This window comes from Mustelus asterias, chromosome 17, assembly GCF_964213995.1.
Source record: "Mustelus asterias chromosome 17, sMusAst1.hap1.1, whole genome shotgun sequence".
Lineage (NCBI taxonomy): Eukaryota > Metazoa > Chordata > Chondrichthyes > Carcharhiniformes > Triakidae > Mustelus > Mustelus asterias.
This window is the reverse complement of record NC_135817.1, coordinates 83,775,500-83,802,427: the sequence shown is the minus strand read 5'-3', so window position 1 is coordinate 83,802,427 and position 26,928 is coordinate 83,775,500. Positions and strand designations below refer to the sequence as shown.

At 43.5% G+C, this 26,928-nt stretch overlaps 1 protein-coding gene across 3 annotated transcripts in view; it reads left to right on the top strand.

Moving 5' to 3' along the window:
* usp25 (ubiquitin specific peptidase 25) overlaps positions 1–26,928 on the top strand; it is a 166,544-nt gene that overhangs the window by 64,272 nt on the left and 75,344 nt on the right. For all 3 annotated transcript variants that reach the window (XM_078233049.1, XM_078233048.1, XM_078233047.1), the window contains exons 6-16: positions 5,447–5,533; positions 10,590–10,727; positions 12,527–12,603; positions 13,496–13,569; positions 16,580–16,737; positions 19,215–19,342; positions 20,645–20,740; positions 21,444–21,611; positions 22,801–23,009; positions 25,183–25,253; positions 25,699–25,927. In XM_078233049.1, the coding sequence (XP_078089175.1) occupies positions 5,447–5,533; positions 10,590–10,727; positions 12,527–12,603; positions 13,496–13,569; positions 16,580–16,737; positions 19,215–19,342; positions 20,645–20,740; positions 21,444–21,611; positions 22,801–23,009; positions 25,183–25,253; positions 25,699–25,927 (1,435 nt within the window). The remainder of the gene's footprint in view (positions 1–5,446; positions 5,534–10,589; positions 10,728–12,526; positions 12,604–13,495; positions 13,570–16,579; positions 16,738–19,214; positions 19,343–20,644; positions 20,741–21,443; positions 21,612–22,800; positions 23,010–25,182; positions 25,254–25,698; positions 25,928–26,928) is intronic.

The window sequence follows — 26,928 nt, the reverse complement described above, 5'->3', positions numbered from 1 at the left end:
CTTGTGCATAATTGCTACCTGCTCACTGTCTTGCTACCCTGGCCAATGGATGTTCCTCATGCCTGAGCCCAGACCATCATTGGTGGATGAGTCCATTTCCAGCCAAATTGAGTTGTGTCCCATTTGAGTATTAGCTGCCGTGATGCAGTGGGCAGGAGTGAGGGGTGAGCTAGATGCCTATGATATTGACAGTAGGAGAGGGGGAAATCAGGGGAGAGGGGGAAGCTGGGGCGTATTGGCTGCAATGGGGGGTAGGTGGGGAGCCTGAGACTGATGATATTGGGGGATGGGGCATGTGGCATGGCAGAGAGAGTTTCCCGCATTGGGCTGTGGTGGGTCTGGGAAGATGTAGGATGGGGAGAGTTATATCCATGTGAAGCTTGAACTGCAGTGAAGGGAGAACCACATGCACTTGATGTCAGCTGCACTTTTATATAATGTGTTTATAAAAAGTGCCTGTGATTTGCAATCAGATGCCATTCAGTGTAGGTGTAAACAAGTGATCATCACTGTTTCACTGCATCAGATTCAGTTGCAACTTGGCAAAATGTCATTAAGGATTAATGACTTCACAGGGCTTTCACTGTCCTTCACATGCTTATTTGGAAAGCTCATAGGCCAGAGGTTAAGTACAGAAATGCCCTGTGAATTATTATTAAGCAGACTTAGTTGACGTGTAGAAAATTCTTTTTACCTCTAATTCTTCTCCCTTCACCACCCATCACTCAACCTATTGACTCCTCTGTTAGAGGTGACAAGTGTGTACTGAGTCTGCTTAGACTAGAAATGATATTTTGGCATTGGACTGGAATTAAAAGGTGTCTCTAAGTGCAAACATCTCATGCCAAGACCAGGAGCTTGAAGTTTCAGGAATCATGAATCACACGCCTACCCTGTGCTCTGAATGGCACCCTGCTGTCTTGATGCACAGCCGCTCTGCACCCTGCATGGAAATTTCCATTGCCCCATGCGAAGGTCATTTTGCACAGATAAGAAGACAGAGGATGCAAAATTGCACAATGAGAAAGCACCCTTTGACCACTAAGTACTGCCTAAATGTTTTTTGATTTGTACCCAGGGATCTCCAAACTGTGACCTGGTGTCCACTAGGCTAATCAGCCAGGTGTTGGACAGGTGAACCCGTTCTACCTCAGCTCATTAAAGAAGTACTGCATTTATATAATGCCCAGAGATGTTCCAAACGTATCTTACAGCCAATGAAGCACTTTTGAAACATAGTCACTGTTGCAATGTAGGAAACATGGCAGTCAATTTGCGCGCAGTAAGCTGAAATGATGTAACAGTCGATATTCTGTGTCTTGCTGGTTCAGGGATGGGTGTTGGCAAGGACACCAGGGAGAACTTCCCTGCTGTTCTTTGTATAGCACTGTGGGATTTTCACCAGTGAGATCAGCCGGTTCAATGTCTCACCTGATAATTGACACCTCCCACAGTGCAGCTCTCCCTCAGTGCTGTACTGGAGCGTCAACCTAGATTTAGCACTCATGTCCCTGGAACAGAACTTGAACCCATGTCTCAGACTCCACAGGCACGGAGGGAATGGGTGACCACCAGGCAGTGAAGAGAGCTAGGCAGTCAGTGCAGGAATCTCCTGTGGCTATTACCCTGCAAAACAGATATACCATTTTGGATACTGTTGAGGGGAATGTCCTTTCAGGGGAAAGCAGCAACAGCCAAGTCCATTGCAGCATGGTTGGTTCTGCTGCAGAGGGGAGGAGTAAAAGGTGTGAGAATGCAATAATTATAGGAGATTCAATTGTAAGGGGAATAGATAGGCATTTATTTTAGCTGCATATGAGACTCCAGGATGGTATGTTGCCTCCTTGGTGGGAGGGTCATGGATGTCTCTGAGCGGCTGCAGGACATTCTGAAGGAGGAGGGTGAATAGCCAGTGGTCGTAGTACATGTTGGTACAAACAACATAGATAAAGAAAGGGATGAGGTCCTAAAAGCAGAATGTAGCGAACTAAGAAGCAAGCTGGAAAGTAGGATCTTAAAGTTGGTGATTTCAGGATTGCTACCTGTGCCATGTGCTAGTCAGAATAGAAACAGCAGGATGCGTGGGATGAATGCATGGCTGAAAAGATGGTTAGGAGGGGAGGGTTTCAGATTCCTAGGGCATTGGGACTGATTCTGGGGGAGATGGGACCTGGACAAACTGGATGGGTTACACCTGGGCAGGATGGGGGGGGAGGTGAGGGGGAGGGTACTTGCTAGAGTGGTTGGGGAGGGTTTAAACTAATGCAGCAGGGAGAATGGGAGTCTTTACAAGGATTCAGAGTATGGGGAATTAAGAACAAGAGGAAATGACAGGAGAATAAGGAAAGTCATAGGCAGAGAAATCAAGGGCCAGAGTCCGATAAGGACCGAGTAAAAATTAGGAAAGGGAAAATAAATAATAAAAGTGCTCACTTTAAGATTTTGTACCTGAATGCTCCAAGAATTCAAAATAAAATGGATGAATTAGTTGCACAGATAAATGTGAAGGGGTATGACATAGTTGGTATTACGGAGACGTGGCTCCAAGGTGAGCAAGGATGGGAACTAAACATTGAGGGCTATTCAGTGTTTATGAACGACAGACAGAAAGGAAAAGGTGCTGGAGTTGCATTGTTGATCAAAGATGATATTGATACAATATTGAGGAAAGATATTAGCATAGATGATGTGGAATCTTTTTAAGAAACAATAAGGGGCACAAAACATTGGTGGGGGGTGGTACACAAACGACCAAGCTATAATAATGTTGGGAAAAGCATTGGACAGGAAATCAGAGATGCATGTGTTCAAGGAACATCTGTGATTATGGGCGACTTTAATCTGCATGTAGAGTCATAGAGGTTTACAGCATGGGAACAGGCCCTTCAGCCCAACTTGTCCATGCCGTCCAGTTTTTACCATTAACCTAGTTCCAATTGGCTGCATTTGGCTCCTACCCCTCTATACCCATCTTACCCAGTTATCTGTCTAAATGTTTTTTAAAAGACAAAATTGTACCTACCTCGACCACTATCTCTGGCAGCTTGTTCCAGATACTCACCACCTTCTGTGTGGAAAATATTGCCCCTCTGGACCCTTTTGTATCTCTCCCTTCTCACCTTAGACCTATGCCCTCTAGTTTAAGACCCCCTTACCTTTGGGAAAAGATGTTGACTATCCAGCTGATCTATGCCTCTCATTATTTTATGGACCTCAAGCTCACCCCTAAGCCTCCTATACTCGAGGGAAAAAAGTCCCAGTCTATCCAGCCTGTCCTTGTAACTCAAACCATCAAGTCCTGATAGCATCCTAATAAATCTTTCCTGCACTCTTTCTAGTTTAATAATATCCTTTCTATAATAGGGTGACCAGAACTGTACACAGTATTCCAAGTGTGGCCTTACCAACGTCTTGTGCAACTTCAACAAGATGTCCCAACTCCTGTGTTCAATGTTCTAACCAATGAAACCAAACATGCCGAATGCTGCCTTCACCATCCTGTCCACCTGTGACTCCACTTTCAAGGAGCTATGAACCTGTACCCCTAGATCTCTTTGTTCTATAACTCTCCCCAATGCCCTACCATTAGCTAAGTAAGTCCTGCCCTGGTTTGATCTACCAAAATGCATCACTTTGCATTTATCTAAATTAAACTCCATCTGCCATTCGTCAGCCCACTGGTCCAATTGATCAAGATCCCGTTGCAATCCTAGATAACCTCCTTCACTGTCCACGATACCACCAATCTTGGTGTCATCTGCAAACTTACTAATTGCCTCCTAAATTCTCATTCAAATCATTAATATAAATGACAAATAACAGTGGATCCAGCACCGATCCCTGAGGCACACCGATGGTCACAGGCCTCCAGTTTGAAAAACAACCCTCTACAATCACCACCTGTCACAAGCCAATTTTGTATCCAATTGGCTACCTCACCCTGGATCCTGTATGATCCCAATATAGATTGGGAGAGTCAAGTTAGTCACAGTACAATAGAGGAGGAATTTCTGGAGTGTATACGGGATGGTTTTCTGGAGTAATACGTTGAGGAACCAACAAGGGAACAGGCCATCTTGGACTGGGTGTTGTGCAGTGAGAAAGGATTAGTTGGCAGCTCTGACGAAGGGTCATCTGGAGCCGAAAAGTTGGCTCTATTCTCTCCCCACAGGTGCTGTCAGACCTGCTGAGAAATTCCAGCATTTTCTGGTTTTGTTTCAGATTCCAGCATCTGCAGTATTTTGCTTTTATCTTATTTGGCAATTTAGTTGTGGGAGAACCCTTGGGTTGTGTGACCATAATATGGTAGAATTCTTTGTCAAGGTGGTTAGTGATATAGTTGATTCTGAGACCAGGGTCCTGAATCTCAATAAAGGTAACTATGATGGTATGAGGCATGAATTGGCCTTAATGAACTGGGAAGCATTGCTGAAAGGAAGGACAGTGGATAGGCAGTGGCAGGCATTTAAAGAATGAATAAGTGAACTCCAGAAGTTGTTTATTCCTGTTTGGCTCAAGAGTGGTAAGGAAATTGTGGTCAAACCATGGCTTACAAGGGAAAATAGCTAAAGTATCAGCTTCAAGGAAGAAGCATACAAATTGGCAAGAAAAAAACAATAGACTTGCGGATTGGGAGCAGTTTAAAATTCAGCAAAGGGGGACCGAGGGATTGATTAAGAAGGGACTTTCTGGAAGGATATTTTCAGAGACTGGGAGAAGGCGGCTAGGGAGAATTCCACGATGAGCTTCCCAGCAATGGAGAGTAGGGAGATTCCTCGGTAGTTTCCACAGTCAGCGTTGTCTCCTTTCGTGAAGATGATGGCATCCCTGAGGTCGGCGGGGATTTCTTCTCGGTCCCAGATTCGCACCTTCTACAGTGCAATAGCTACTACACTTTAAATATACTTCAATGGCTAAAGGGCACTTTGGAATATACTGAGGTTGTGAAAGATGCTGTGTAAATGCACTTTCTCTTTCACATATTTTCTTTGCTTTCTGTTTTTCCTCTCACCATTTGATCAGTTCATTGTTTTTTGGGAACATATAACTATAACAAGGGCGGCATGGTGGCACAGTGGTTACCACTGCTGCCTCACAGCGCCAGGGACCCAGGTTCAATTCTCGGTTTGGATGACTGTCTGCGCGGAGTCTTCACGTTCTCCCTGTGTCTGCGTGGGTTTCCACCGAACGTTCTGGTTTCCTCCCACATTCCGAGCAACGTACTGGTTAGGGTGCATTGGCCGTGCTAAATTCTCCCTCAGTGTACCCGAACGGGCGCCGGAATGTGGCGACTGGGAGATTTTCACAGTAACTTCATTGTAGTGTGAATGTAAGCCTACTTGTGACACTAATAAATAAACTTTACTTTTACTTTACATTATGTGACCTGTGAAACTCCGTCACTGACTGTAGTTAATGTATCTTTTTTGTCTTCCTTTCCCTTTAGTCCCTCTTTAATCTGCTTGAGTTTCGGAGACTCGTCCTCAACTATGTCCCGCCAACTGATCCTCAGGATGTACCTCAAAATCAAAAGGTTCGTGGCTTCTGTGTATCTTTTGAGAATGCATGCAGCTGGCATGGGGTGCTGGACAGGGTAGGGAGCCACCCCACCACTTGCAGCAAATACAGCTAATTTAATTTAATCTGCGGCAGACGTTCGAGTGTTGCTAACTCTGGCTGGAGGTATTCCTGTGGGACATCATCTTGTGATCCCTCCGCCTCGAACACCCCCAGACTCCAACTGTTGGGTCATTCGACACAATTGTCCTGGCAATGCCATGCCTTTCCACAGCCAGTTTATAACGTTTTGTTATCTTTTGGATAATTCCTGACTGTCAGTTAAATAACCTTCCCACCTCCTATAAAATGAAAACTAAGAAATAAGCATTTTTAATGATTTTTCTCCTGGGTTCTTGGAAGGAGATCAATTTTTAATTCTTCCAGCCTGGTTCTGACAACCCTACCTGACTGACTGGTGTATAACTTCTACTATAGCCTGCACTTGGTATGTAAGCAAGCCATGGACTGGTATATTAAAAAAATATGTACATAAATCACCTCAACTTTTGCTGTTTAGGTTTTGTTTCTCAGAATCCATGTCTGATTGCTTCTGAAAACAGGCTGTCTGCAAGTAGATGCTGAGATTTCTTTTATTCATTTGTGGGATATGGGTTCACTGGCTGGCCAGCATTTATTGCCCATCCCTAGTTGCCATTGAATTGGGCTTTCTCAGCCATTTCAAGGGCAGTAGAGAGTCAATTACTTTGCTGTGACTCTGGAGTCTCACATAGGCCAGACCAGGTAAGGACGGCAGATTTCCTTCCCTAAAGGAATATTACTGAACCAGATGGGTTTTTCTGGCAATCGACAATGGTTTCATGGTCATCAGTAAATTCTTAATTTCAGAGATTTTTATTGTGTTCAAATTCGACCATCTGCCGTGGTGGGTTTTAAACCCAGGTCCTCAAAACATTAGCTGAGTTTCTGGATTAATAGTCTAACAATAATACCACTGGGCCATTGCCTCCCCGATAATACTGCATGCTGTGACTGCCCTACCTCATGAGCATGATGTGTAACACTATTCTGGCCGTGCCATCAGGCTACTTGGGAGTCATTGCTCAAGATTCTCTTAAGGTTAACGTGCAGGTTCAGTCAGCAATGAGGAAGGCAAATGCAGTGTTAGCATTCATGTAGAGAGGGCAAGAATACAAGAGCAGGGATGTACTTCTGAGGCTGTATAAGGCTCCGGTCAGACCCCATTTGGAGTATTGTGAGCAGTTTTGGGCCCCATATCTAAGGAAGGATGTGCTGGCTTTGGAAAGGGTTCAGAGGAGGTTCACAAGAATGATCCCTGGAATGAAGAGCTTGTCATATGAGGAACGGTTGAGTACTCTGGGTTTGTACTCGTTGGAGTTTAGAAGGATGAGGGGGTATCTTATTGAAATTTACAGGATACTGCAAGGCCTGGATAGAGTGGACGTGGAGAGGATGTTTCCACTAGTAGGAAAAACTAGAACCAGAGAGCACAACCTCAGGCTAAAAGGACGATCCTTTAAAACCGAGATGAGGAGGAATTTCTTCAGCCAGAGAGTGGTGAATCTGTGGAACTCTTTGCCGCAGAAGGTTGTGGAGGCCAGGTCATTGAGTGTCTTTAAGACAGAGATAGATAGGTTCTTGATTGATAAGGGGATCAGGAGTTATGGGGAAAAGGGATGAGAAAAATCTCGGCCATGATTGAATGGCGGAGCAGACTCGAGGGGCCTAGTGGCCTAGTTCTGCTCCTATGTCTTATGGTCTACCCATCTTCCTCCTGTTCTTCAACTTGCCCCTGCAGTATGGCTTCTTTATTCAAATCTTCACGCTATCCATGCTGTACGCCCTTGTGCAGAATGCAAATTGTTTTAACAAAATTAGAAGCAGTTTTTTTTGCTGCGCTCCTTGGTTTACGAGGATCTGGAATGAGACAAACAGTCTTGGCCACTGACACTTTTAGAATGTACATTCTGGAAGGGTCGTCAGGCAGTAAACTTCCCTCAGTGTGAGAGATGGTTTCTTCTCCCAATCTTTTTCTCCAGCCCAGACCGAGAGCAGACAATCACCTTGACCCCAGAGCTATACAAAAATAGAATAACAAGTCACTTGTGATTGTGTTCTTAAATTAGCCTAATCTTCTTTACCTGCCCCTGCCCCCTCGTTTTCCTCTGGTAAACGTGGTCTCTCTTTGGTATCCTCGTCTCCCTTTCTGCTTCTCTGAATAGAACAGCTGTACCACAAAGATGTGAGAGTGTTGAGAAGGCGGCAATACATCCTACCCGTTATTGGTACAGTGTGAGGGGGCTCGATTCCTGGACTGTGCTAAATCAGATGATATCAGCTCGGGGTGTGAGGCTCAAGGCCTCAGCGTTTCTGGACCAGGGAGAGGAAAATCAGACAGGGTTCCTGTTCCTAGTAATAGTTATAGACTGCTGCTGGAAACTATGTGCTGTACATGTCAAGCGAGCACAAGATCTTATTTGATCATGATGACCTCCATGGTTGAATATCTCGTGTGTGCCCCTGCCAATGTCAGGAGGTATGGTGAAGATTGGTAAAGAGATACCATGTGCATTCATTTGTATGTTGTTCCATTCTGTGCAATTAACATTTCATGATAAATTTGATCAAATTTCTCTTGCTTTCTTTCCCTTAAGCCCAACTATAATGCTTTAATTTCAGCATTTGCTATTGTTGACCTGTAGCATCTATATTGGACCTATGCTCCCAAGATAAACTTGTGTCTCTTGTAATTGTACTGCAATTATTTTAATGGGGTCTGTGCACTTACCCTACTGACTGCTCAACTGTTGCCTGGCACCTGGGAGCAAGTAACTAGCCAGAAGTTAGGAGCATCGCATCAAATGTTGTTAGGTGGTTTTTCGACAAAGCAGAGTTAGACCCTGAGAGACTAAAATCCTGTTAGGATTTTGGAATAGCCCAAAAATCCCTGAACCTGGATCTGATTTTAAGAAGGAAATCTCTCAGTAACAACTGAAAAGAAAGTGTCAATTGTACATAAATTGTTATTAATTATATGCAATGTAAGTGCAGACATTAACTGGTACCCTCAGTAGGAACAGATTGAAACTAATTGTTGTGTTAGGAGGGGCATGATTATGTCTCTGAATAACAGCTGACAAAGGGATGGAAAAATTGACTCCGGTTATATCCTTTGCCACTTGGCTTTCTGGAATAGAACAGCGGATGTCTCATAAAACAATCAGTTGCACTGATTTACAAAATGAGTCACCTTTAATTTTTTAAAAACTTTTTTGAAGGGAGCTCTTTTCTCTCTTTGAGAGGTCACACTATACCAAGTTATAATCCAACAAGTTTATTTGAAGTCCCAAGGTTTAGGAGCGCTGCTCCTTCAAGTGAAGTCAGGTTGGGCCATAACCTGATGGCGTGTGACCTCTCATCTTGTCCACCCCAGTCCAAAACTGGCATCTCCACATCATTTTCTCTTTGAAGTTACTGGCTTACTGGTTTGCTTTTTCACTCAGTCTTTAACATGTGGGTATTGCTCCTGAGAAGATGGTGGTGAAATGTCTTCTTGAACAGTTGCAATCAATGTGGTACAGCTGCTCCCACAGTATGTTAGGCCGGGAGTTAAGGCCATAAGATATAGGAGCAGAATTGGGCTATTCGACCCATTGAGTCTGCTCCACCATTCAATCATAGCTGAAGTTTCTCAACCCCATTCTCTGACCTTTTCCCTGTAACTTTTAATCCTCTTACCAATCAAGAACCTATCTATCTCTGTCTTAAATACACTCAATGACCTGGCCTCCACAGCCTTATGTGGCAATGAATTCCACAGATTCACCACCCTCTGGCTGAAGAAATTCCTCCTCATCTCGGTTCCAAAGGGTTGTCCCTTTTACTCTGCGGCCGTGTCCTTGGATCCTAGTCTCTCCTACTAATGGAAACATCTTCCCCACATCCACTCTATCCAGACCTTTCAGTATTCTGTAAGTTTCAATGAGATCCCCCACTCATCCATTGAGTACAGACCCAGAGTCCTCAGACGCTCCTCATACGTCAAGCTTTTCATTCCCAGGATCATTCTTGTGAACCTCCTCTGGATCCTCTCCAAGGCCAGCATATCCTTCCTTGGGTACAGGGCCCAAAATTGCTCGCAATACTCCAAATGTGGTCTGACCAGAGCCTTATAAAGCCTCAGCAGTACTTTTTATTTTATTCATTCATGGGACATAGACATTGCTGGCTGGCCAGCATTTTATTGCCCATCTCTAGTTGCCCTTGTTCAGAGAAAGTTAAGAGTCTTGCTGTGGCTCTGGAGTCACATGTGGCCAGACTGGGTAAGGACGGCAGATTTCCTCCCCTAAAGGACGATAGTGAACCAGATGGGTTTTTCCGAGAATCAACAATGGTTTCATGTCATGATTAAGTTCTTAATTCCGGATTTATTTTATTGAATTCAAATTCCACCATCTGCCATGGTGGGATTCGAATCCGGGTCCCCAGAACATTGGCTGAGTTTCTGGATTAATAGCCTGGTGATAATACCATTAGGCCATCGCCGCCTTCCTGCTCTTGTATTCAAGTCCCCTCAAAATGAATGCCAACATTCCATGATTTTTATCCAGCGATGGTGAAGGAGCAGCTGATATAGATCCAAGCTGGGTGATATGCACAGTTTGAGCTGATGGTGTTTTCAGGCATCTGCAGCCCTCATCCTTCTGGGCAGTGGCTGTCACAGGTTTCATCAGTCCCGTCGGTCCTTTAGTATCTCTCCAAGGCACTATTCTTCATGCGGCCTCTGTGCAATGACTGTATTTGCTGTCTTTAACGATCCATACCTCAGATGAAATCTGTTTATCTGTGATAGAACTCAGCATTGTGCAGAGGCTATCACCCACTTGCAGAATAGTATGTTTCCATTTCTTCCTTGCTTTAACCCTGGCACTAAATCTCCTTATCATAATATGTTTTTCCTCCTCTTCCCTCTTGTTTTTTTCTGAATGAATAATCTGCTTTTGAGATTGTATTACTGGAACCTGTGTTCATTTTCTTTCCACAATTTTCAGGAACGACGAAATCTTCCTTTTATGCGTGAATTGAGGCATCTTTTTGCGTTAATGGTCAGCTCCAAGAGGAAATATGTGGATCCTTCGAGAGCGGTTGAAATACTGAAGGATACTTTCAAATCTAATGACTTGCAGCAGGTAGGATTTGGAAAGGACTGCGGGATTGGAAAATTATTTAAATGTGCAATAAGTCTATCCTGCACCTAATTCCTTTAGTTACTGTTGACTCAGAGCAAGATGTAACAGGCATCCAAACCCAGAAAGTGGCAGGTTCAGTCCCTCTGATGTGTTGTGTTGGCTCATAGTTCAGAGACTGCAATTGGTCTCGGCACTTTCAAATACCAGTTAAGGTTGTCACTCCTGATGGCTATCCAGTGAATTATGCTAGAGATTGGAGAGAGTTAGAGAGGTATCTGCTGTCATACCTCAAATACCTCTCGTCCATTGACACTGTCTACACTTCCCACTGCCTTGGGAAAGCAACCAACATGATCAAGGACACCACATGCCCTGGACATTCTCTCTTCCACCTTCTTCTGTTGGGAAAAAGATACAAAAGTCTGAAAATGCATACCAAATAACTCAAGAACAGCTTCTTCCCTGTGCCATCAGACTTTTGAATGGTCTTATCACATATTAAGCTGACCTTTCTCCTCATTCTGTTGGTAACTGCAGCACTATTTTCTTCACCCTGTCCTTTCCTTTTCCCCTATGTACTCTATGAACGGTACGTTTTGTCTGTATAACCCACAAGAAACAATACTTTTCACTGTATCCCAATACACGTGACAATAACAAATCAATTAAATTCAATTCAAATACACTATCAACACTCATCTCATTCAGACACGGGGTGATCGCTTGGACAAGATGCTGGAGAGAAACATTTACTCTGGAACTCTAGCTAACAGTCTTGTATAGCTCCTTTTCAGGGCACCTACCGTTAACATTTTCTCCATTTCCCATACCAGCTGCGTGAAAGAAATTGTGGGAATGGAGGGATACAAAAGAATGGTCTAGTTTGGACCAGGGAGTGGCGCGGGCTTGGAGGGCCGAAGGGCCTGTTCCTGTGCTGTTTTGTTCTTTGTTCTTTGTGTCTGTCAGAAATCGCCTGTCCCAGTATCACCTTATTTGGCTTGATGTCAGATTCTGTCTTCATGCTCCTTGGGATGCTTTACTATGTTAAAGGCAGCAGTTCGAGTAGACAAGATTGTAAAGAAGGCATATGGAATGTTCTTCTTCATTGACAGAGGTAGAGAATATAAAAGTAAGGATATAATGTTGGAATTGTTAACAAAAAACACTGGTGAGGCCACAACTGGAGTTTTGTGTGCAGTTCTGGTCACCATATTACAGGAAGGATGTAATTGCTCTGGAGAGAGTGCAGAGGAAGTTGACAAGAATGTTGCCAGGGATAGAAAAACATAGCTCTGAGGAGAAATTGGGTAGGTTGGGGTTATTTTCCTTGGAACAAAGAAGGCTGAGGGATGACTTGATAGAGGTGTACAGAATTATGAGGGGAAGAGATAGTGGACAGGATAAAATTGTTTCCCTTGGTAGAGAATTCTAGAACCAGGAGACATAGATTCAAGATAACTGGCGAAAGGTGTAGAGGGGACATGAGGAAGAATGTTTTTTACACAAAGGGTGGTGGGTGTCTGGAATTCACTGCCCGAGTTGGTGGTGGAGGCAGAGACCCTAAACTCTTTTAAAAAGTACCTGGATCCGCACCTTTAGGTGCTGCAAGCTACAGGGCCAGGCGCAGGAAGGTGGGATTAGAAAGAACACCAGAGTGTCCTCAGGCTGGCATGAACAAGATGGGCTGAATGGCCTCCTGTGCTGTAACTTTTTTATGGTTCTAAAAGAGATACTTCATGGATCATCCTGTGTAGATGTTTAACCTTTTATTCCGTCTTTTTCCCTCTGTCTTTCTGCAGCAAGATGTGAGTGAGTTTACACACAAGCTTTTGGACTGGTTAGAGGATGCCTTTCAGGTCAAAACAGAAGAAGAGAGGTAAGCTTGGTATAATCTTTAAGGAAAAACTGAATATGACATCCTGTAGCATTGTTCACTCATGTCCTTCAGCTGGTCTCCACTGGCATTGCTCGCTGTTGAGCTGAACCTGACCACCTGTGGCATTGCTCACTGTTGAGCTGAACCTGACCACCTGTGGCATTGCTCACTGCTGGGCTAAATCAGACCACCTGCAGCATTGCTCACTGCTGGTTTTAAGCAGACCTACTGTGACGTTGCTCACTAGTGTTTTTTTTAGTTGACTTCCTGTGGCATTGCTCACTGGTATTTTTAAACTTATCATCTGTGGTGTTACTCACTGGTGTTTTTAAGCTGAAGTTTACTGATACCCTGGAAAGCAGTTGTATTCAGTGTAGTCAGGCACTGCACCTCCATGATTGAGCAGGCAGTGGTATTTGGTATTTACTGTCAGGAGAAGTGGGCATAGGCCCTCTTAATGCTGTCAGAAGTGTACAAAACAGGTGGCAGATGAAATGCAAAGTGCTGGAAAGATTGTTCTAAAATGTTACTTGAAACTTAAATTATATTTTGTTTGCAGCTGTACATATTTGCAACATTTCCTATTTTCATTCTGGATCTGCAGCATTTAGTTTCTTTTTCTGGTGGCCAACATCATGAATCTGAAGAATCAGACGTATGCTATTTGGAAAATTGGTGGAAACAAATTCTATAGCAACTTACAACTGGATAAATATTTGATGTGAAGGAGGAATTTGTAGGGCTCTGGGGAATGAACCGGGCGAGTGTGACTAATTGGAAAGTCCTCTCAAGAAGCTGGGACAAGCCCAGAGGATGGAATGGCTGCGTGTTGCTATCTTTGCTTACTCAGCATTATTCTGGTACATATTGTGAGCTTTTTCTTTGTTGTCAGGGATGGTGAGAAACCAAAGAATCCAATGGTGGAGCTTTTCTATGGGCGGTTCCTGGCTGTGGGGATGCACGAAGGTAATGTACGTCAGAAACAACAGGAATAGCCCATACAACCCCTCAAGCCGACTCCACTGTTCAATAAGATGATGGCTGAACTTGGGCACCAACTCCACTTTCTCCCCAACGCCCACGTTCCTGAATTCCCTTTGTAGGTCAAGAATCTATCAATAGTCTTAAATATATTCCATGTCTGAGCAACCACAACTTTCTGAAGTGAATTTCAAAGTTCACTAACTTTCAAGTGAAGACATCTCTCCTCACCTCAGTTTTAAATAACTGACCTCTTATTCAGAAATTATCATCCTTATTTCAAAGAGCAAAGAAGAGTACAGCACAGGAACAGGCACTTCGGCCCTCCAAGCCTGCACCGATCACTGTCCCATCTAGACCAACCGCCTGTATCCCTCTATTCCCTGTCTGTTCATATATCTATCCAGATAAGTCTTAAATGTCGCTAATGTGTCTGCCTCAACTACCTCACTTGGCAGTGCATTCCAGGCCCCCACCACCCTCTGTGTAAAAAACCTCCCCCGCACATCTCCACTGAACCTTTCCCCCCTTATCTTGAACTTGTGCCCCCTTATAATTGTCATTTCAGGATTCCAGCGAGGAAAAACAGTCTCTTAGCACCTACCCTGTGAATCCCTTTAATAACTTCATATGTTTCAATGAGATTACTACTACTACTTCTTCTTAAACTCCTGAATATAAAAGCCCATTGTACTCAAATAAGCAAAATACTGCCGATGCTGGAATCTGAAACAAGAACAGAGAATTCAGCAGGTCTGGCAGCATCTGTAGAGAGAGAACACAGTTGACACTTTGAGTCTGTTTGGTTCTTTATCAGAACTGAATAGAGGGAGAAATATCAGATATTAAACTGTAGCTGAGAGAGATTACAACAAGACCAAAAGACAGATGGCCTGGTGTGGGGGTGGGGGGAAAAGGGAGGAGTTATTACATTGAGACAATAAATGTATGGTTTTTTTTTAAAGGGGATTTAAGATGGAGGAGAAAAGTCACTATCTAAAATTGTTGAACTCAGTGTTGAGTCCTGAGGGCTGTAACATGCCTAATTGGAAGATGAGATGCCACTTCCCAGCTTGTTTCACTGGAACATTGCAGCAGGCCAAGGACAGCCACATGGGCATGAGAGCAAGGAGCTCAGTGTCTGTTCTTGGGCTGCTGCAATGTTCCAGTGAAGCCCAACGCAAACTGGAGGAGCGGCATTTTATCTTCCAATTAGGCATGTTACAGCGCCCCCCCCAGACTCAACATTGAGTTCAACAACTTTAGACCGTGACCTTTCACCTCCATCCTGAACCTTTTTTTCAAAGTATTCCATAGATTTATTGTCTCAATGCAATGACCTGCCTCCCCCACCAGATCATCTGTCTTTTGTTCTTAAGGTTGCTACATCTTGTTGCATTCTCTCTCAGCTGCGGTTGAATATCTAAAACATTTCTCCCTCTCTTCTGATGAAGAGCCAATCATTCAAAATGTTAAATCTAGTTTTTCTCGCTTAAAAAGATGCTGCCAGACTTGCTGAGTTTTTCCAGCATTCTCTGTCCATTCTACTCAATTTGTTTTGATAGGACAACCCTCTCCTCAAAACAAACCCAGTAAACTCTTGTTGCACACCCTCTAAGTCAAGAATATCCTTCCTGGGGTAAGGAGACCAAAAATGTGCTCTGTATATCTCAAAATCCCTATATATTTACAGCGGTCTTTCTTTATCATCGTACTACAAACCCCTTGCATTAAAGTTTTAAATACGCTTTCCTTTCTGAATTGCTTGCTGTACTTGCATGTTAACTTTGTGATATGTGTGCAAGGACATCCGAATCTCTCAGAAACCCAACATTTGTCAGTCTCGCGCATTTTAAAAAATATTCTGCTCTTCCGTTCTTCCGACCAAAGTGGATAATTTTTACACTTCCCACATTATACTCCATCTGCCACAATCTTCCCACACGTTTAACTGGTCTGTATTCATTTGCAGCCTCCTTACATCCTCCTCGCGCTTATCCTCCCACCTTTTTATACACAGAAACTCCACCTATGTTTGTATCATCAGCAAACTTAGATGCATTACACCTGGACCCTCCATCTAACTATGGTTCAGCAAACCTGAATTTTTAATACCATTTTACAGCCAGTGGAAAAGGTTTAGCTTATCTTTTCTTCTGGGGCTTCACTTTTTACAGTCAAGCACTGCATCATGCACAGCACATTTAGAATAAAACTCTGTCAATATTTTCTCATTAACATTCCAGGACAGGTACAGCACGGGATTAGATACAGGGTAAAGCTCCCTCTACACTGTCCCCCATCAAACACTCCCAGGACAGGTGCATCGCGGGATAAGATACAGAGTAAAGCTCCCTCTATACAGTTCCCATCAGACACTCCCAGGACAGGTCCAGAGCACGTTTGATATAAAGCTTCCCCCTTACTTGCTCGCAGATGAGACTCGAGAATAAAGCTCTTTCTGTGATCCTTGTTGGAAAGGCACTCAAAAATGAGGACTGAAAAAGAGTGCTAGTTAATATAGAATTGGGAGAAGACACCAGCAAAGGATGGAGTTGGGAGAGGGCACCGGGAAATGGAATTGGGGAATGTTAAGGTGTTCTATCATGATTGGCATTGCTTTCAAAGCCTATTCTTTCTTTTCTGACATAAGCAAACATCAGCACTTCACACACTGGTTCCTCGATTGGGATGAGGTGTGGGTGCCCTTGCTGGTTTCCCCACCCTGGCTCAGGATTAATGAGGGTAATTGTCACTCCCCTATTGTCCGCCATGACCCAAATTTGCTCACTTGGAGAATTGATCCTGCTTTCCCTGCCTGCATGGCTCAGCCACACTTTCTTCCACAACTCTGTCAGTGAAGAAGGCACTTTATTTTTTAAAAAGCAGGCATGAGGTTGATCATATTGAACCGTACTAAAAGGCAGCACTAGTCCTGGAAATCTTAACCAATCCGATTCAGTTTAAACCTTACATACCTTTAATTTTGCAACAGGAAAAAAGTTTGAGAATTCAGAGATGTTTGGACAGTACCCACTGCAAGTGAATGGATTTAAGGATCTTCATGAGTGCCTCGAAGCTGCGATGGTTGAAGGCGAGATTGAGTCCTTACAGGCAGAAAATTCTGCCAACTCTGCAAAGTCTGGACAAGAGGTGGGTTGAAGGATGTTGCTGCATCTTCTAGTTAATTCAGTAGCATGGTCAATGTGAAGCTTCTTGCTCTACTCAAAGAATTGACGCCATGAGTCGCTATAGCAAAGGAAAAGACAACTTCAAAGCAATCTCTTTGTTTAAAGCACACTCCATTTGAGCATCTCTATAAGACATAGGAGCAGAATTAGGCCATTTATCCCATCGAGTCTGCTCCGCCATTCAATCATGGCTGATATTTTTCTCATCCCCATTCTCCTGCCTTTTCCCCCTGACCCCTCTTATTAATCAAGAACCTGTCTATCTCTGTCTGGATTATACCCTCTCAACACACCGCTCTATCCCACCCCATCCCAGTTTATGATGCAGCTATTGATTGGTGAAAACGATACTTCCATGAGATTAGATCCATCATGTAGAATTGCCTTCCGTTGATTATGTGGCAGTGGACAAATGGAGCAGATCTGGTCTCGAGGCTCCCAGCAGATCAAACCGCTTTCAATATCAGGATATTGGAAAGTGCAAATCATTATTAGATATCGATGAAGCTCTTTATTAAAAATCCACTTTTACCCAATACTTGAGACAGTTTATTGGAGCTGCTGTATAATGAAAGCCTGGCAGCATTAATCAGGTTGACTCAACAGCTAAGATTCACTTGTGTACGTGTCTGATGCCTGAATCACCCAGCTTTCGCCTTTCCTGCGGCCCACACAATGCTTCTCTGGCTGCTGAATTGTCCCCCTCAGCTCCTCCTCCCACTTGGTGCCGCCCCCTCCCCTTGGCACCTCACCCTCACCCTCCAACCCATCATTTGCAGCCTCAATCGCTTCCTCCTTGTTGCTGTTCTTGCTCGCAGTGTGTGTTTAAGAGAGAGGGGCGTCGAATGGGAGAGCTGGTGAGAGGGGGCGGTAATGAGCGAATGGGTCACGTAGGAAGCAGCGAGCAAGAGGGAGATGGTGAGTGGGATGATCGGCAAATGGGAGGCTCAGAGAGGGAAGTGACGAGTTGAGGAAGATGGCGAGTAGGTGGCGGCAGCAAGCGGTGTGGGAAGCAGCTTGCAGGAGGTGAGTTAAGGGAGTTATTATGAAGAATTAGTAGGTTAAGAATTGTTAAGTTATTAAGAGCTAGTCAGTGAATTTTTGGACCATTTAATTACCACTGATCAATTCGTTCAGCTGCAGGCAGTTTTGTAGAATTGTGAAAGGAAGATTGATTCCAAAGACATTGGACAAATTAAAAACACACAGATGTTTCTGGGGTGTTTGTGAAAAGTTTAGGATTCTTAGCCAGGTCTTGAAATAATAATGCAAAGTTTCTTGTGACGTTATCTCATGGGACATTTTAGAGTGTGCATACTTCCAAACACTAGATCTCTCCCATTTAACTTTGTATACATTGTGAAAGACAAATTGCTTTAAAAATGGTGAGCTGGTTTATTACTTCACAATTTATAGATTTCCAACGTACAAAATCAGCAGGTGGAATAAATGCCACAGCTTTTTCCAGAAATTATCTCAACGTTCATTCTCCCTCCTGGGATTCTATTCTCTCTTCAGAACAACATTCTCTTCCCCAGTGACCAAATGTAGTTTCCCCCCGCTTCAATACTCATAATTTTCTACACTATAAGGCTGGAAGAAATCAGAAGGCATATCTCTGACGCTCCTGATAGAGAGAGCTGCAGTATTGGTTGGAAAGAAATGCTGACAGTCAGCAACAAACTTTACCTAAGGCAGTCTCATAAAAATAACTGCTTTACCAATTTTCCAGATTCAGCAGGGGTGATATTAATGATAGTCTATATTGAGGAACGAAATTGAGATACTGAGACTATTTGCTCTTGAACAGAGCAAGCTAAGAGATCTTTTTTTTTAAATTGAAGAGTTTTAACAGGATGACGAAAGAAAAAATATCTGGGGAGTTGGCAATGTGGGGCTGTCATGTTGAAGTTGCCACAGAGAGAGTCAGGAGAGGCAGCATGAAATTTCTTAATGAAGATTGTTACTGGACCATGTAATACTTTGGTAGTGAGGGAGAGATAATTGCATCTTTCAAGCGTAAGGTGCATAAAATATTGGAAACAGAAGATTAAATACTTGAGAAGAGTGGAGAAAGCCTGACAATGGGTTAGCTTTGAATTGTTCCATAACAGATATGTTGGGACAAATGGTCTTTCTTTGCTGTGTCGTTCTTAGCCATGTTACTCCACATTACTGGAAAGTTCACTTTAAATTGGGTAATGTTCACAATGCAAGATTTAACAATAGAGTAAGCTTAATTAATAAAATACTTGACTGGTTTTGTGATCTTTAATAAGTGGTTTGATTTCTTCAGCAACTGGGCAGATCTGAGATTCGCAGCCACTGAGTAACACTTGCACCTTTTTGGCACAGTTATGACTCCCATTTCCCCCCCCCAAATAAATGATTGTCTTGCTATTTTCAGCTGCAGCAACTGCTTTTCTTCTGTTCCCACAGCACTGGTTCACTGCACTCCCACCTGTCCTAACCTTCGAACTTTCCAGATTTGAATTTAATCAAGCTTTGGGAAGACCTGAGAAGATCCATCACAAATTGGAATTTCCATCCGTGTTGTACATGGACAGGTACAGCAGCCTGTAATTTACTGTGTCCTGGTGCTCTTCGAAAGGTCAACTTGCATTTTCATAGTGCTTTACTGGAGTGAAGCAATGTAACGTGGTTCATTAGAGAGACAGTGGCATAGTTGCATTGTCATTAGACTAGTAATCCAGAGACCCAGGGTAATGCTCTGGGTTTGAATCCCACCACAGCAGATTGTGAAGCTCGAGACAAATCGCACCTCTTTAACCTGTGATTATCCCTCTCTCCACTCGCATTGTCTATACCTGTAAAGACTTGATTACCTGTAAAATCTCGCATTCCAACCATTATCTTGCAATTGCGTCTCTGTCTACATATGCCGTGTTTGTGAACCCAACTCTCCACTCACCTGAGGAAGGCGCAGCGCTCTGAAAGCTCGTGATTCCAAATAAACCTATTGGACTTTAACCTGGTGTTGTGAAAGTTACTGTGCCCATCTTAAAGGAGGCGCAGAGGTTTAGAGCTAAATGTGTGAAGTATGCATTTCATTTTTATCCAAACTGTGAAGGAAGTTCCAACCTTCCCCATTCCAGCTCTGTCAGTTCGGACTGTTTGCAACTTAAGAAAGTCTAGACTCTTGCGACCAAGCTCAATTCATGCAGAGGTGCAAGTTTGATTCGACCATAGATTCCCATCATTCTTCCCCTTTTTGTACTGATGCCACCCACCAATCCATGTCTTTCAGGAATACTACATTCTTTCCCTGACTACTCCTGGGAAAAACATCATCAAACAATGCAGCGATACTTATGTTTCCCATGGTCCCCCTACTCCACTGATACTCAGCTCATCTTATTAATTCAGTCTGAATCAAATACCCTCTTAATAGAGACTATTTCACAATATAAAGATTGCAGTGGTTGTGGTTTGGGTATTCAACCTTTACTACATTCACCTTTATATTAAAATAATGAAGGGGGTATTCTTCTCATTGTCAGGAATCAGCGCGCACATTTAAGATCAGAAACAAACAGCTTGGAATATTTTTTACACCGAGTTATTATGATCTGGAATGCACTACATGAAATGGTGATGGAAGCAGATTCAATAGGAAATTTCAAAAAGGGATTCCATATTTACTTGAAAAGAAAAATAAAATTGCAGGATTGTGGGAAAAGGCGGGGATGTATTTGATGGCTCTTTCCAAGAGCTAGCACAGGCACATTGGACCAAATGGCCTTCTCCCTATATAATTCTGATACTTGCCAACTTGATGTCTTTGATTCCCATGTTTTTGGGAATGAGATAATTTCTTAATTGGATGGTGTGACTGTTTAAAAATACAGGTACATGGATAAAAACCGAGAAATCACCAGAATCAAACGGGAAGAGATACGACGGCTGAAGGAGCACCTTACCGTGTTGCAGCAGCGGTTGGAAAGGTATGGAAGCAAGAATTGTGATTTGAGATTTGGTCATTTGAAATGGGCAAAGAAAAATCTTGTCCCAGTGCTGTAACCTGATAAGAGTCTAATAGATAAGCATCAGCTCTCTTATGCTGAGATTGTGCCAATTCTTTCTGGTCAGAATTTGAGATAGATGCATTTAAAATGGCACTAGGTAAACCCAGGAGGAAGAAAGTATTAGTAGTAGGATATTGTGATCTGGTTTGATGGTGATATGATAGCAGAGTGGTTAACACTGCTGCCTCACAGCGCTAGGGGACCCGGGTTCGATTCCCAATTTTTGGGTCACTGTCAATGCGGAGTCTGTATGTTCTCCCCGTGCCTGTGTGGGTTTCCTCCGGATGCTCCGGTTTCCTCCCAGAATCCGAAAGACGTGCTGGTTAGGTACATTGGCCATGCTAAATTCTCCCTCAGTGTGCTAGAACAGGTGTCGGAATGTGGCACCTAGGGGGTTTTCATAGTAACTTCTTGCAGTGTTAATGTAAGCCTACTTGTGACACGAATAAATAAACTTTAAACTTTGATGTAAGGTGGGAGATCTCTCTTACTATTTTTCTCTCTTTTAACTAAATTTCTCTTTTGAATTTTTTTCTTTCATTCCCTCCCTTTCTTCTCCCTCTTCCCCTCTCTTCTTTCTTTCCTCTCCCTAATCCCATTGACTCTCTTTTTCTCTTTACAGGTATCTAAGCTATGGTTCTGGTCCCAAACGATTCCCGCTGGCAGATGTTCTCCAGTATGCCTTGGAGTTTGCCTCGAGTAAACCTGTGTGTACCTCACCGGTAGATGATGTTGAAACTGCTCCCCCTAGTAGCACGACAGCACCTCAGACAACAGCCAGGCAAGAGAGGTTGGTACATAAAGCAGGACATTCTTAGCCAATTCGCAAGAAATAGACGGCTTGTTGAATTTTGTTGAAAAATGTTACATTTAAAGTTGATATAGCACCTTTTCACATCTCTTATATATATATATATGTCAATTGATTACTTTGAAGTTATAAGAACATTAAAAGATGGTTCTAAACTGGAATATTCAGCCCCTCCCCCATAGAATGCTTTTTCCTACATATAGTGGATAATATTGTGAGAGAGAGCATGTGTTAAACTCCCTCTCTAGCTTGCTGCTAAATGCATGAAATGTTTTCATCCTTCACCTTGAGTACCTTAAAATTGTGTCAGCAATGGAGCCCTTGTTAAAAATGAAAGCCTACGGGTAGCACAGAGCATGACGTGTGTCAAGCTGGAATGTGCATCCTCCTGTATCTTTCTTAGCTGTACTGTTCTTTGGATAGTGAGTGCAGGATGAGTACTGTTTTATTAGGATTAGAAGTAAATTGAGGGAGAACCCGCCTACTACATCCTCATACTTAACAGATCTGTAAATAGCTTTAGTAGAATTTGACGGCTTCTTGGCTTGGGGTGGCTGGTGATGATGCGTACTTCAGGCTAAGAAGGAGAGGCTTAATAAACTAGGATTGTTTTCACTGGAAAGACGGAGGCTGAGGGGAGACCTGATAGAGGTCTACAAAATTATGCGAGGCATAGACAGGGTGGATATTCAGAGGCTTTTACCAAGGGTGGAAGTGTCAATTACAAGGGAGCCCAAGTTCAAGGCGAGAGGGGGAAAGTTTAATGGAGAGTTGCGAGTGAAGTTTTTCAGAGTGGTGGGTGCCTGGAACGCGCTGCCAGAGGAGGTGGTGGAAGCAGGTACATTAGCAACATTTATGAGGCATTTGGATGGGCACATGAATAGGGAGGGAATAGAGGGATATGGACTAAAGGCAGATGTTTTATTTTTCGTTAGGGCATCATGATCGGCACGTGCTAGAGCCTGTGAAGAGCCTGCTCCTGTGCTGTATTTTCTTTGTCCTTTGTTCTTTATAAGCCAAGAATTATTATTTGGTTTTTATTAGAGAGGTATCCAAACTCTTAAAGCATCATATGGGGTTCAGAATCTGCATGGACTTGGGTGATTGGGAGAAATGCTTTGAAAGATGAATTAATCATCCTCTCTTCACGGTATAAAACTGCCAATAGCCCAATGGAACAAGGACCCTTGGCACCCATGGAAGCTCCCTGCACACCCCCTCTTCAACGGCCGGTAGTTCACAAACCATTCACGCAGTCGAGGATCCCACCAGAAATTCCGATGCACCCTGCACCACGACATATCACGGAGGACGAGCTGAGGGTCTTGGAAGGCTGTCTACATCGTTGGAGGATGGAGGTGGAGAATGACACTAGAGGTATGATTTCCTTTCCCCTCTGCGATCTGAAACTCTACCCTCTGTAAGATAGTTATTATCTCTCAGTAAAACCTGCTGTCCAGTACTCATCTGTCTGATGATTCATTGAGGGGCCCAGAAGAAAGGTGAGGTCTTTAGGTACATTCCCATCAAATCCAAAAAGGGATTCTGAGCCTAAATATTGGTAATCAGATCATTCTAAACGCCTTTAAGTTGAATGTCAAGGAATGACCGAGGTATTTTGGGAATTTGAGATTATGTGAATGAATGAAGTGTGATAATGTAGCCATTGACTCTGTCTACTCTTCCCACTGCCTTGGCAAAGCTGCCAGCATAATTAAGGACGCCACGCACCCCGGACATTCTCTCTTCCACCACCTTCCTTCAGGAAAAAGATACAAAAGTCTGAGGTCATGTATCAACCGACTTAAGAACAGCTGCTTCCCTGCTGCTATCAGACTTTTGAGTGGACTTACCTTGCATTAAGTTGACGTTCCTGTACACCCTAGCTATGACTGTAACACTACATTCTGCACTCTCTCGTTTCCTTCTCTATGAACGGTATGTTTTGTCTGCATAGCACGCAAGAAACAGTACTTTCCACTATGTTAATACATGTGACATTAATAATAAATCAAATCAACCATCCTGACTTGGAAATAAATCATCGTTCCTTCTCTGCCACTGGGTCAAAATCCTGGAACTCCCTCCCTAACAGCACGGTGTGTGTACCTACACAGCATGAGCTTCAACGATTCAAGAAGGCAGTCTTCACCACCGTCTTGTTGCATAATTATGGATGGGAATCAATTCTGGTCTAACCAGTGATGCTTTCATTTGATTAAAGAATTGAAAAAGCATTGGGAATGATGAAGTAGTACATTGGGAAGCTAGGAAAGTGCTAAAAAAAATAACAGGTTTAGCTGATTGAGTAAAGCAATTAAATGTCAATCTCATGGGTTGACATGCCAAAGCCTCACAACGAGACAATTATGACCCCTGTCAATGGTGCAATTATTTTAATTTTATACTTGTGTGCCAATCATTCGAGCACAGAGTAAATCCTTGATATCCAAAATTAGAAAACCTTGGTAGTAAACTGCAGGTCTCCCAGGATCTGAGGAAATGTAAGACATAGGAGCAGGAGTACTCTATATGGCCCCTCAAACCTACTTTGCATTCATCATGATCATGGTTTAACTCGTACTGGCCTCAATTCCACTACACTCCTGTCTTGACCTCCTCCCTAATAATAACAATGGTGATTTGAATGGAGGCATTGGTTAGAACATAACTATGTTCTGATACTTGTCTGTGTGTCAAACATTTGCTTTTTTCCAGGTGACGCTGGAGTGGCATTTTCTGATTTCATTTTGAGGGATATTGGTGCTTGGGATCGGAACACCTCCCATTTCAACTGCAACTTCAGCAGTTAAGCTGCGTTTGCACATTTAAATTGGGACGTTGTATTTGGTGTCTGGGCAAATAATTGCACAGATGTTCTTTATAGAGCACATGCGCTTGCTCTATGATAGTACTGGGCTTAGTAGTGATGCTCTCTCTGCACCAGTACCCTGTAGGTTTATGCTCTTGTACAAAGAGCGAACTCGGCAATGGCCTGTAGAATTTTCCAGATAAAGAGAAGGATTTTATTTTTGGCTGTCCTTAACTCCTAGCAGGCGGCAAGGTGGCACAGTGGTTAGCACTGCTGCCTCACAGCACCATGGACCTGGGTTCAATTCCTGGCTTGGGTCACTGTCTGCATGTTCTCCCCGTGTCTGCATGGGTTTCTTCCGGGTACTCCGGTTTCCTCCCACAGTCTGAAAGATGTGCAGGTTAGGTGGATTGGCCATGCTAAATTGCCCCTTCGTACCAGGGGGGTACTAGCTAGGGTAAATGCGTGGGTGATAGGGCCTGGGTGGGATTGTGGTCAGTTCAGATCCGATGGGCCGAATGGCCTCCTTCTGCATTGTATGATTCTATGAACTTCAGAGGACAATCCCTGAGATTCATTTTTAAGCAAGCTCTCCAAAGCTTAAATAGTCAGTCATTTTCTTATATTTTGAGTAGGAATTATTTGTGTTCATTCAGAGTTCAGTCGTTGTCCCCATAGGGGATGCAAATCCTGTTCCCCGTTCAAGCTGTCAATCACAGTTTCTGGCGTGTTTTTCAGATCTGCAGGAGAGCATCGCCAGGCTTCACCGAACAATCGATCTGATGTATACGGACAAGACCATGATGCAAGTAAGCACAATGTCTGTGTGGTTTTAACTGAGCTGCAGGCAATCTGCTACTGAAATAAGCAGGGTGCGAAGGGCAGTGCCACCTGATTGAGTTCCAGTGGTCTGCAGTTAGTTTCGCTACTAGCAAGGGTGGGAACTCTGAAATAGGAGTACTGATCTGGCTCGACAGGCTCCTGAAGGGGAAATGATTTCAGCTGCATCTCTCCATCAGAGCTCACCCGATGAAATATGAACCGAATGTTTTGACAAAAGTGCCGTTTTCGAAGCTTCTGTGCATGTTAGCGTGAGGAGACAGTTTAAATGAGCATGTTACAGATAGAGTACAGATTTGACCAGTGTTAATAAATACCAGAAGCTGCAGCATCACCTTACGCAGTTTCTGATGTGCATTTATATTCTTCAATGTATTGAGCCTTTGCTTATCACATCTTCCCTTTGTGCTCTAGGTTCCTTACCGATTGCATGCAGTCTTAGTGCATGAAGGTCAGGCTAATGCTGGGCATTACTGGGCCTACATCCATGATCACCACCACGAGAGGTGGATGAAGTACAACGACATAGCTGTTACCAAATCCTCCTGGGAGGAGCTAGAACGCGATTCCTTTGGTGGTTACAGGAATGCTAGTGCATACTGTTTAATGTACATAAATGACACAGAGCGATACTTAATAGAAGGTACTTTCATCAGCTGCATATTCATTTTTTTTTTAACCTGCAGCTTGTAATGTGTGTATCGCATGGAATGCATTTGTGGCGGCGGAATGATACTTTTAATTTTGCTGTCGCGCGTGTGTGTGAATCCTCTGCTTTTCTGTTGCGTCTCAGTTTCTGCGCAGAGGATCATACAGCACAGAAGGAGGCCAGTCGGCCTAACATGAAAGGGCTAACCAAATTAGATCCGTTTCCCTGGCCTTTACCCATCGCCCTGAAACTTGCTTTCTCAAGTATTTATTCAATTCCCTTATAGACATTACTGTTTCCACCGGACTTTCAGGCACTGCATTCATTATAATTTGCTGCATAAAAACAAAAAAATTTCCTCCGTTCTTTTTTGCTGAGACTGTAACCAGGGTGCGGACTGGAATTGGTGAAAAGCGTGAGTATTTTGCAGGGGTCAAAGACGATAAAGAAGGTCTTGTGGCACAGAGGTTGATTGCCACCAATTCTAGTTCACACCCTGGCTGCAGTCTCGGAGAAACAGACGGTTCACAACCACCACCTACTATCAGACCCAGAGCTGCGGATCTTACCCTAAATCCCCTCCAGCATAAAGACCACCAATATTCACCTTTATAAATAACCCTTTCAGCCCGTTTGTTAGATCATTTGTTGTCTAAACAAAGGGAGGGTTACAAGTTAGCAAGAAATGAGCTGAAAAAGGGGCTTAGGAGAGCTAGGAGGGGACATGAGAAGTCCTTGGCAGGTCGGATCAAGGAAAACCCCAAGGCTTTTTACTCTTATGTGAGGAATAAAAGAATGACCAGGGTGAGGTTGGGGCCGGTCAAGGACGGCAGTGGGAATTTGTGCATGGCGTCAGAAGAGCTAGGAGAGTTGATGAATGAATACTTTTCTTCGGTGTTCACCAAGGAGAGGGGCCATGTTTTTGAGGAAGAGAGGGTGTCACAGGCTGATAGGCTGGAGGAAGTAGATGTTCGGAGGGAAGATGTACCAGCAAT